The 12256-nt window shown below is 37.9% G+C and overlaps 1 protein-coding gene across 3 annotated transcripts in view; it reads right to left on the bottom strand.

Moving 5' to 3' along the window:
* The window catches only part of SORCS1 (sortilin related VPS10 domain containing receptor 1), a 633466-nt gene that overhangs the window by 66957 nt on the left and 554253 nt on the right, over positions 1-12256 (bottom strand). For all 3 annotated transcript variants that reach the window (XM_060171368.1, XM_060171370.1, XM_060171369.1), the window contains exon 18: positions 6536-6707. In XM_060171368.1, coding sequence (XP_060027351.1) covers positions 6536-6707 — 172 coding nt within the window. The remainder of the gene's footprint in view (positions 1-6535; positions 6708-12256) is intronic.

The following is a 12256-nucleotide window of genomic DNA, read 5'->3' as shown; positions in this document are numbered from 1 at the left end:
ATATATTTGGACAAGTAATGAATGACAAAGGGGTCAAAACCACCCATTGGAGAAAAGAATGCTATACAGGAAAAAGGCTAGGAGAACTGGACAGTCATATATAGAAAAATAAAATAAGACTGCCACATAACACCATAAAACTGTTAACTAAAAATGCATCAAATATCTGGATATTAGACCTCAAACTGTAAAATACATAGGAAAAAGCATTGGCACTCCAGATAAAAACACTTGAGAACCTTAGCATCAAAAAATACATTCAGAGATTCATCCTTAAGGCAAGTGAAACTAACTGAAGACTAAACAAACGAGACATCAAATTCCAAAGCTTCTACACATAGTAAGAAAATTCCACATGGATAAACAAGACACAAAGCAACTGGGAGAAGATATTTTCCCAGCACACATCTGAAAAAAAGGATTGATATCAAACATTTATAAAGGTCTCATACAGATCAACAACAACAAAATAACCCAATAAAAAGGTGGACAAGACATCTGAATAAACTGTTTTCTAAGAAGAGATACTTTACCCATCAGTAGATAAATGCAAATTTGAACCATACTGTGAAAGTAAAACTAGCTAATATCAAAAAAAAATTAAGAAATGACTTTGTTCGAGAGAATATGGAGAAAAAGGAATTCTGGTACACTACTAGAAGGAATGCAAATTGGTGCAACTCCTATGGCCAACAGTATGGGGAGTTCTTAAAGCCATAAAAATAGAAATGCTTTATCCAGAAATATTACTCCAAGGCATATATTCAAGTCACATGAAAACACTAATTTTTATATAAATATTTATTTATTCCCTTTTGTTGCCCTTGTTGTAGTTATTATTGTTGTTGTTATTGATGTCGTTGTTGTTAGATAGGACAGAGAGAAATCAAGAGAGGAAGAGAAGAGAGAGAGGGGGAGAGAAAGATAAATATCTACAGACCTGCTTCACCTCTTGTGAAGCGACTCCCCTGCAGGTGGGGAGCCAGGGGATCAAACCGGGATCCTTCTCCCCTCCCCACCCCCGTCCTTGAGCTTTGTGCTACCTGCGGGTAACCCGCTGCACTACTGCTCAACTACCCCATGAAAACACTAATTTGAAGGGACATGTGTTCATAGCTGCAGTATTCGCAATAGCCAAAGAGTGGAAACAGCTTAAATACCTATCAACAGTTGACTGGGTTCTACAATTTAAAAAGATGATATTGTATCTTTTGGGACAAAACGGATAGAAGTTGAAGTGATTATTCTTATTGAAGTAAGTACAGAGTCTAAAGACAAATCGTGGATAATCACACTCATATGTGGACTACGAGAACTGAAACACATAGACTTTCAAGAAAAAAAATAGACAAATTATATGACTTTGTGAAAACTATGGTGCTTATCAGTAGGTAGAGTGTGACACAGAATTTTAATGGTAGTTGCAGGGTAGAAATATAGAACTAGTCCCATCTAGTCTTAGAGTCTTATAAACTGTTATTAATTATTTTATTAGGAGAGAGTCAAATAGAAATAGAGAAGAGAGGAAGAGAGAGAGATTTGCTGCATACATCACCAATTATGAAAACTCTCCCTCCTGGAGATAAGGACAAGGGGCTTGAACTTGGATCCTCATGCAAGGTAACCTCTGTGCTTTACAGGTTGCACCACTGCCCAGCACCCAGTCTTGTAAAATATTTGTAAATCGCTAACAGAATGTTAAAAAATAAATAGATAAAGTTTTTAAAATTCAACTTGCCCATACTCAGTATGTTGCCATTTATTTTTTTCTTCATGAATTCTTTGTTTTTTTGGAGGTAGTTATTTTCTTTCTACTTGAAGAAGTACTATACATGATTATTTTCCTAGATATCATCTTATATGACTCACCTTGACTTTTGTTTATGTGAAAAATTTCTTCATTTTAGCTTTATGCTTATATTTTCTTCCCTAGAACTTCAAAGGTCTCATTCCATGTTTTTCTGAGTTGCTTCTTAAATTTTGTTTTGGGTTTAGATTTCAGTGGTTTGAAAAACATTTTTTAAGCTTCATATATTTATTAATGAGAGGAGAGGGAGAGTACCACTCTGACATATGTGATGCTGGGGACTGAACCCTTGATTGTTGTTACATTCACTGTCCTACTTGCCAGGCTTCCCTACAGATAAGTTGTTGGCATCATTTAATGAATAATTACATTAGTGTGAGGGTAGAAATCAGCCTAAACAATTAAGAGACTATAATGATTTAATGGTTTAGAGAAGTCGGTTTGATTCTTAATTCTAATTTGTTCTGGGAGTCGGGCGGTAGCACAGCAGGTTAAGGGCACATGGTATGAAGCGCAAGGACCAGCATAAGAATCCAGGTTCAGGAATCAGACTGTGTTCAGAGACTTCAGGTGTGGAATGACAACCCTTTAGTTTCATTACTCAGGTGAGACCTTTCCTTTCATAGTATTGTCTAATTCCATTCCAGGCGGTTCACTTCCTAACAAAGTCCCAAAACCTAGATATAGACCAGGTCCCGTGAGGTAGAGCATATGTTCACACGTATCCATACACTACGGCAAAATATATACCTGAAATCAAAAGTACACAGTAGTCTGCAGTGAGGACCCCCCAACACTTCATATGCACTATTTCAGCCTTTAGGTCCATGATTGTTCAACAATTTGTTTGGCTTTGTATGCTACCTCTCTTTTCAGCCACCAGGTTCCAGATGCTAGCTAGCATGATGCCAACCAGACTTCCCTGGACAGACAACCCCACCAATGTGTTCTGGAGCTCCGCTTCCTCAGATCCCCGACCTTACTAGGGAAAGAGAGAGGCAGACTGGGAGTATGGATCAACCTGTCAACACCCATGTTCAGCAGGGAAGCAATTATAGAAGCCAGACCTTCCACCTTCTGCATCCCACAATGACCTTGGGTCCATACTCCCAGAGAGTTAAAGAATAGGAAAGTTATCAGGGGAGGGGATGGGATATGGAGATCTGGTGGTGGAAACTGTGTGGAGTTGTACCCCTCTTATCCTATGATTTTGTTGATGTATCCTTTTTTAAAATAAATTTTAAAAATTAAAAAAAAAAAGAATCCCAGTTCAAGCCCCTGGCTCCCCACCTGCAGGGGAGTCGCTTCACAGGTGGTGAAGCAAGTTTGCAGGTGTTTATCTTTCTCTCCCCCTCTCTGTCTTCCCCTCCTCTCTCCATTTCTCTCTGTCCTATCTAACAACAACAATAATAACTGCAACAACAATTAAAAAACAAGGACAACAAAAGGGAAAATAAATTTTTTTCTTTTTTTTTAAATATTTATTTTATTTATTTATTCCCTTTTTGTTGCCCTTGTTTTATTGTTGTAGTTATTATTGTTGTTGTCATTGTTGGATAGGACAGAGAGAAATAGAGAGAGGAGGGGAAAATAGAGAGGAGGAGAGAAAGATAGACACCTGCAGACCTGCTTCACCACTTGTGAAGTGACTCCCCTGCAGGTGGGGAGCCGGGGTTCGAACAGGGATCCTTATGCCAGTCCTTGTGCTTTGCGCCACCTGCACTTAACCCGCTGCGCTACATCCCGACTCCCGGGAAAATAAATTTTAAAAATTAAAAAAAATCTAACTTGTTCTTACTCCTAAAAAATTATTTTTTGTTAGCCAGGTCTTTGATCATAGATGTAACTTGAACATAATTTTTATCTCCTGAAGATGAAGTATTTCTTAAAACTACAAATGGCTTTACTACTCTGTTTTTCTGTGCCACTCAGGAATATTTAATTCCAGAATTAAGGGTGATGGTGGTGGTAGTTACAGGTAGTACAGTTCTCTTATTTTTGGGATTTGGTCTCACTAGTCTTAGTTACCTCAGAACTCCAGAACCCCAACATTTATCTTCCCATTCTCAGGAGTTCAACTGTTTAGTCTACACTTTGTGGTTGGTCTTTTAATGGGACCTGGAAACCTGACCATAGTTAGATTATGCTATCTGATGTATGAACTAGCAAATTTATTGAGAGGAAAATAGAAATTATTAGACTCATCAGCTCTCAATAAATTCCCATCTCTCAAGAAATAAATTTGGTTTGTTAAATGTTTTTGATTGTTCTCTCATGCTCATCTTTCTCCCTTTTGCTATTTCACTCTTGTTCTAAATATACACACATAAATTTGGTTTGCTGCAAGCTATTCTGTCATAGCCTTAAGCATAAGTCCCCAAAGATCTATTTCTGTGAAATAGAAGCAACTTCAATTGACTGTATCTTTCTAGTCCTACCTGAAGAGTTTTAAAGAATCTTGGAATTTAGAAGGCTGGGTAGGATGAAAGGAGATTGTCTTTCTTTTTTGAAATATTTTTATTTATTGGATAGAGATAGAAACCAAGAGGGAGATAGAGAGACACACACTTATAATACTACTTCCCCTCTCTTGAAGTTTTTCTCCTACAGGTGGAGTCCAAAAGCTTGAACTCGGGTTCTTGCATATGATAATATGTGTACTCTGCTAGGTGTGCCGTCACCTTGCCACCTGGCCCCAGGAGGTGATATCAATGAACTAGATAACAGAGGAAATTTTTTTTTTTTTAATTTAGATCACTGGTTCTGTAACCTATACTTCAGCCAGAAGCATCAGCATTATCCAACTCAGTTTCAAATTTAGTATTCCACAACTGATATTTCTATAGAAATTATGGTAATAGTAATTTTGATTAAGCCTGAAAATATTAACACTTTTATCTCTTCATATCTAACTCATACTTCAAAATCTCTCAGAATGATATATTATTCTTCCTTGATTTTTCCCTTATATTTCCCCCCCTTGAAGTGCAATCTAAACCTTATTATCCTGTTAGAAATACACATTAGTTGATAGGTACTGGCATACTTCATAGAGTGCATGCATAACCATTTTCCTTAAAATGTTCATGTTCTCGGTCCTTTCCTTAGGGGGGAAACTTCAAAAATGCTAGGACAGCACTGTGTTGCTTCTCTTCTTTCTATCTCTGTCTCACCATTTATCTAAAGAAAATTATATAAAAAAATAAATAGTCACCAGAAACCATGGAGTAATAGTGTAGGCAGCAAGCCCCAGTAATAATCTTGGTTATATTAAATAAACAAACAAAAAAAAACCCACATATTTTATGATCCCAGCTCAACCTACTAAATGAGAAGCTATGGAAATTGGACCCAGAAATCTGTAATCTGTATTAACATGTTCATCACCTGATTTGAATGCATATTAAAGATCCAAAGCTACTGGGCTAGGGAGATAGCATAATGACTAGGCAAAAGACTTTCATGCCTGAGGCTCTAAGTTCCCAGATTCAATTCTCAGCACCACCATCTGCCAACAGTGCTCTGGTCCTGGTGTCTGTCTCTGTCTGGCATTAAGCCAGCCCTCCCTGCCATTGATCTATCTCCTTTCTATATCGAGACCCGCCCTGCCTGCAGGGTAACATTAATCCCACCATTTAAAACCATCGCAACAGTTGCTAAGGAAGTTCCCAGTGTGCCTTTTTCCTTTCTCCACCCCCTTTTCCTAGACATTTCCATTTCTGACTTGCCACTTCCGGTTTTTCCTATAAAAGTCACTTCTGTTTCTGTTTTCTCTCTCTTCCTCTTTCTGTGTCCCAACCTGGAGGAGGGCAGGCGTGCAGACAGGGAGGCGGACACCAGCCATTGCGGTTTGGTGCCACATGGCTTAACCCGCTGTGCTCACATCTGACTCTTCGGCATCTTTCTGTCTTTGTCTCTCTCTATATATATGTATGTATATATACGTATATATATATATATATATATATATATATATATACATACATATATATATTTCTCTCTGCATTTAGTTAAAATAAATAAAAACATATTTTTTAAAAAGGAAGGTGATTTAATGTTATATATATATATCTTAATCTTGGTCTCACTATTAACTTAATAAATTCTTTCATATTCACTAGGCCCTCCACAGTGATGGCTATATTTTAGGTGCCTTGGTTTAATAGCTGAGATGATTTAATAAAAGTAGTTAACCTTTGGCTACAATCCCTTTCACTTACAAGACAACAAAAACACGTGTACATTCTAGAATGTATAGCAAATATTTTATTTATCTACTACATTAAATCCAGAAATCTCCAAACAACTATAATTGGACAAGTAAAAACTGATAGTCATAATGATATCCCTGAGGTGCTACAAAAAATACAATATGTTTAATTGTCAAGAAATCATATTCCACTATGTTTAGATTGGTCTTAGTGCTATCTATATGTCTGTATCTTTCATGCTGATGATGTGTATGTGTGTATGTGTGTGGGGGTGTTATATTATTCCAGGAATACTATTAATATATTCCAAGAATATTTGTTAAAAGTGCCAATAAGACAAATTCAGATTCAAGCAGGATCCCTATGAAGTAAAATAACAAGTAGGGGCAGAAAACAACTTGCAAGGAAATAAAGATAATTAAAGAAATATGCCAGAGAAGGTAAAAATGAAAGCAAGAAAATAATAGCTTAAGGAACTAACAGTAAAAATTAGAAGGGAGACAAGAGTAAGTCCTACCTCTTCTAATTGCACCATGAGAGTGACATTGTGCCCTTGTTCTGCTGTCAGTTTTCCATCAGAGGTGACAATCCGGAGCCCCCGCGGGGCCTTCCCTGGACACTTCTGGGGTTTGGCTGTGTACTGTTCTCTCACACCATCGGTGCAGTTATTGGAAACCACCTTCCTATACCTAGAAGGAGAAAAGCTCAAGTTGTAGCACAGATCATTATCATTCAAGTCATGCTCCAAATTAAAAAAAAAAGTATTTATTTTTATTATTGGATAGAGACAGAGAGAAATTGAGAGGCGAGGCGGAGACAGAGAGAGGGAAAGAGACAGAGTCCTGCAGTGCTGATTCACCACTCAGGAAGCCTTCCCCATGCAGGTGGGGACCAGGAACTTGAACCTGAGACCTCGGTCACTGTAATGTGTGTGCTTAACCATGTGCACCACCACCTGGCCCACATGCTCCAATTTTTAAGCTCATCCTACTGCCCAGCAGTAACTACATTTTATGTTGTTCTGAGGACTTCTTCTTCTAGCATTTGCCCTTCTTCCGTAGCCAGTCAACAGCGTCAGGTTGAGCCTGAGGACTGATTACAGCTAATTCACAGAAAGCTCCACTGGAAACATCATCACAGTGACACAACTGTGCTTAAATTTTGCTTTGGAAACATCATCACAGTGACACAATTGTACTTAAATTTTGTTTTAATTTACTCCTGGTAGCTCCTTCCTTCCTTCCTTCCTTCCTTCCTTCCTTCCTTCCTTCCTTCCTTCCCCTCTCTCTCTCCTTCTTTCTTTTTTTTCCCTTTCTTTCTATTTTTTATTCTTTTACTACATAGGACAGACAGAAATTGAAAGGGCAGGGAAGGAAGATATAAACGGAAAAAGATAGACACCTGCAGAACTGTTTCACTGCTCATGAAGCATCCCCCCATAGCTGGAACCCAGGCCCTTACACATAGTACTATGTGTGCTTAATGGGGAGCACTATCACCTGCTCCCTAGCTGAATTTGTCTAATCAACAGTTCAGTATTTAATACTGACTAAACTAATAAAACCTCAGAGATCAGGTGAGATAGCATAGTGGTTACACTAAAAGACTCTCAGGCCTGAGGCTACAAATCCCAGGCTCAATCCCTTGCACCACCATGAGCCAGAGCTTAGCATTGTACTGGGAAAAGCAAACAAATAAACAAAACAAAGTAAAAACTTGACATTAAGGATGCTTCTGTCTGAAGATTGAGTATATCTACTATTTTGTTCATTCTCACTTTAGCTTCATAAGGTATTAAATTCTACTGAAAATTTATTCTATGTAATTTATTATATATCACATATAATAATACAAATATGATTAACATTAGTAGATATTAGAAAGTGTTCTCTGGAATTGGCGTATTGCACCAAAGTAAAAGACTCTGGAATGTATGGGGGGGGATACAGGTCCAAGAAGGATGACAGAGGACCTAGTGGGGTTTGTATTGTTATATGGAAAACTGAGAAATGGTATGCATGTACAAACAATTGTATTTACTGTTGACTGTAAAACATTAATTCCCCAGTAAAGAAATAAAAAAAAAGAGTTCTCAAAATCATACAGCCAGGATCCTCAATAATTTGTCTCTAGAATACATTCACTAATTACCACCATCCTTCTTTTTTAAATATAGTAAGGTCATTCTTCTAAACTCTTAAAAATAATCCCTATAATTTTCCTGATATGAATCATCTATGCTTCTGTAAGACATTCTTTCTTTCTTTTTTAAATTTATGTATTAGTGGTTTATAGTTCACAGTAACATACAATAGTTTGTACATGCGTAACATTTCCCAATTTTCCACATAATAATTCAACCCCCACTGGGTCCTTCTCTGCCATCATGTTCCAGGACCTGAACCCTCCCCCCACCCCAGAGTCTTTTACATTAGTGTAATACACCAACTCCAGTTCAAGGTAAGACATTCTTTCTTTGTGTAACTGTAAACTTCCGTTTCTTGAGGATGTCTTTATGATCCAGACATGCTATAGTGATAATCTGGGGTCTATATTGGGATGTCTATACCAATTCCTGTGTTGAAATGCAGTATTTGGTTATAACCACTGTCCCAGACCCTCCTTGGAATCCCTGCCATCTAGTAACCTGTCATATCAGAGTGCTTCTACAACCCTGCACCAGACTGGTATCCCTACTCATTCAGACTGGTCATTGTCATGACTGAACATTTTGAATGTCATCCTATGCTACTTAAAAAGTAAAAAAAAAATCAAGACAGAAAAATCCTTCAGGTGCTTATAAGTATGTGTTGATTAAAGGAGAAAATAGTATTATTTGGGAGAGAGAAGAGGAGTCATGGTGCAGACAGTGGAAAATGGTGACATTCTAGTCCCAGCCACTGTAGCAAGAAAATGACAAGCAACAGTAAATGGCAACTAGAACATCCCAGTGTATTTAACTGTGCATCAGAAACTCCCAGTGTGTTTTAGAAGGCACTATGCAATCTAAAGGCAGTTTATGCTTTTTAATCACTTAGCATCCAACCACATCTGCGACTCTGTCTTGATGAGCAGCTATGGAAACATGGGCTCACCACTACACTGGAATCATCAGCAAGAAAACAGTCCTTTTGTTTTTAGCTATTCTGACCAATCTCTGCCCCAGGCTGCACTGAATTCTGCAGCAACAGGGGTTCTGCTTAAATCTAAAGCACGAATTCATCCCCCCTGGGATTCTGCCACAGAGAAGACTGTCGGTAATCTTTTTAAAAATGCTCATTAAAACTCATTCTAAAAACCATTTTATTTCCTGGGTGAAAATGGCATCACATTAGCCCTACTAGACCTTTTTCTGAAATTTAGAAGAAAATTGTGTAGAAATACAGAGTTCATTTACTGGAGTAAGCACACACCTGCTTTTTGCATTACAGAATGGTTCTATTTTCATCCCAGCAGCTGTTCCTGGGTCTGAGTTACATAAATGAATAATGCATTTAATATGTTATTAAATGGGGCTGCTACCTCTGCAATAACAAGGCAATTTATGATTATGTTGTATCTAAGCTCTGAATATTACTGGGATGCATCTAGTTGGTAAAGCATTCTTCAATCTGACGAGAAAAAAGAAAGAGGTTTGTAATAGCAAGGGAGTCTTTGTACCATTACTTAAAAGGAAACATTCTGCAAATGTGCCTTTGATATTACCGACTGCTCATCAGATGATAGTGTCTTATTACTTCAACAACCCCAATTTCAGCTACTCTCTTCCTTCCCATCTTGATACTCCCCTGTCACTTTTTTCTTTATCACCCTGAGTTTCTTTGATTTTGCTTTTGTGCTGTCTGCCAATCTGAAAAAAAGATAAAGAGCAGTTTTTCTTTGTGAGAGTAAAACTGTGTAAAAAAAAAAAAAAAAACAACACTGAAAGTCTTCATAGTCTGAGATTTTACTATTTAGCAGATCTTTCCTTTTTCTTTGAGGTTTGGGATGGTGGTGGAATAGAATGCTTACAATTACTCAGCATATGTGAAAGTGACAATATAGTCTACTTCACTAGATCATAACCCAGTTGGCACTTTGGAAGAACTTGGTGCCACTTTATTATATATGGGTGAATGAAAGTCCTGGACCAGATGGTTTTACAGATGAATGCTACAAAACCTTCAAGGAAGAGTTAATACCTCTACTTTTAAAAGTCTTCCAGAAGATTGAAGATACTCCCTTCCAGGCTCTATGAAGCAAACATCACTCTGATACCAAAAGCAGACAGGGACACAACCAAAAAAGAAAACTACAGACCAATATCTCTGATGAACATAGATGCGAAAATATTGAACAAAATTCTAGCCAACCAATACAGCAGTATATTAAAATTATTGTTCATCATGACCATGTGGGGTTTATCCCAGGGACACAAGGTTGGCTTAATATACATAAATAAATCAATATGACCCACCACATCAATAAAAGCAAGACTACTAACCGCATGCTCATATCAATAGATGCAGAGAAAGCCTTGGACAAAATACAACATTCCTTTATGATAAAAACGCTACAAAAAATGGGAATAGATGGAAAATTCCTGATGATAGTGGAGTCTATATATACCAAAGCTACAGCCAACATCATACTCGATGATGAACCTTGATGTCATTTATATTGTCTAGACTAGAGAAGTTCTCAGCTATTATATCCTGAAGAATGCTTTCTTCCCCTCTCTCTCTTTCTTCCTCTGTTAAGCCAATAATGTGTATATTATTTCTTTTGAAGTCACCCCATAGATCTCTGTTCTTGTTTTCAGTATCTCTTAATCTGTTTTTGATTTCTCTTACTTCTTTTTTAGTTGCCTCTAATCATCCTTGATCTGGCTAATTCTGTCTTCAGCCTCACTTTTTATATTCTCTGTCTCCTGTACTGTTTTCTGTAGTTCATTTATTTTTTTACCCTTTTCTGATGCTGTTTTAGCTTGTTCAGCTAATTGTGTTCTTAGCTCAGCTATTTCAGCTTTCAGCTCTCTAAAAACCTTGAGATAATTAGTGTTTTCTTCCAGAGTCACATTTGTTGTTTCTGCATTTCTGATGACAATTCTTTCAAACTCTTTACTCACTCTTGTGACTATTTCCTTAATAAACGTTTGGATGTTGACCTCACTATTTTGTGCTTCAACCTTTTGGGGGGCTTTTAGCTGGACTCTTTTCCCGGTTCATTTCTCTAATATGTCTTCTTGTTGGTTTAACCATTCTATATAGTATGTTATGAGTTCTTCTCTCAGTACTTTTTAAATTACTGATCACTCTTTCCTGGATTGATTTGTGTCTATGTAAGGTACTTAAAGAGTCTATGGTTGTGGAAATTAACATTTGTTTCTATATTATTTTAATCCCTGAGTTGGATCACAGAGGCTGTTAAAAGCCTCTTTTTTTCCTTTTCTTCCCTAAGGGCTTTTAAACTATAAGTAGCCTTCTTAGTTTAATCACTGACTCCTGACCAAGAGATAAGCTGGGAGGGGGAGAGATAGCACAGTGGTTATTCAAAGAGACTCTCATACCCCAAGAACCCCAAGCTCCAGACTCAATTCAACTTCTCTGCCAAGCCTGGCACACTGCTGGGCCCTGTGAGTTTCTAAACAAGTCCTGTTTATACTCTGAGGCAATTATTCACCATGTTCTCATCAGGAGAACAATGGGGAAAGACTTCCAGTACACAGCCCCACTGTTAGGTCACTGAGGTGTAGCTCTTCTCCTGAGTTTCCTGGTCAGTTCTCTGTCCCCCAATATCAGTAGTGGGCATCCTCCCCACTTCTGCTCCAGCCTCTGAAGGTAGTAGCAATGTAGTCTCACAGTTGCATTTGGTGAGTCTTAGGGGAGTCCTCTTCTCCCTTTACGTGTCTTTTGTTGGTGAAACAGACTGGAGGTGGTGCCTCAACTGGTAAACTGCAGGACTGTTACCAGCTGCTGAATCTCTCCTTAGGCTCCTCCCTATCCATGAGCCACACGTGTTTGCACTCACTGGTTATTTGGTGGGTTCCTGAAGTTATTCTAGTCCTGCTTTGTTGTAGTCCCAGATGGTTTCCTTTGGTATTCTTAGTTGACCCGGAAAAGGAGAGGAGAGGAGAGAAACACAGCTGTTGCTGTTCTGTAGCCACGCCTCTGGAAGTCCTCTTTTTTTAAAAAAAAACTTTTTATTTATAAAAAGGAACATTGACAAAACCATAGGATAAGAGGGGTACAACTCCACA

Source organism: Erinaceus europaeus, chromosome 14 (genome assembly GCF_950295315.1).
Source record: "Erinaceus europaeus chromosome 14, mEriEur2.1, whole genome shotgun sequence".
NCBI classification, from domain to species: domain Eukaryota; kingdom Metazoa; phylum Chordata; class Mammalia; order Eulipotyphla; family Erinaceidae; genus Erinaceus; species Erinaceus europaeus.
The sequence above is the reverse complement of the archived record's forward strand: the minus strand, read 5'-3'. Positions and strand labels throughout refer to the sequence as shown.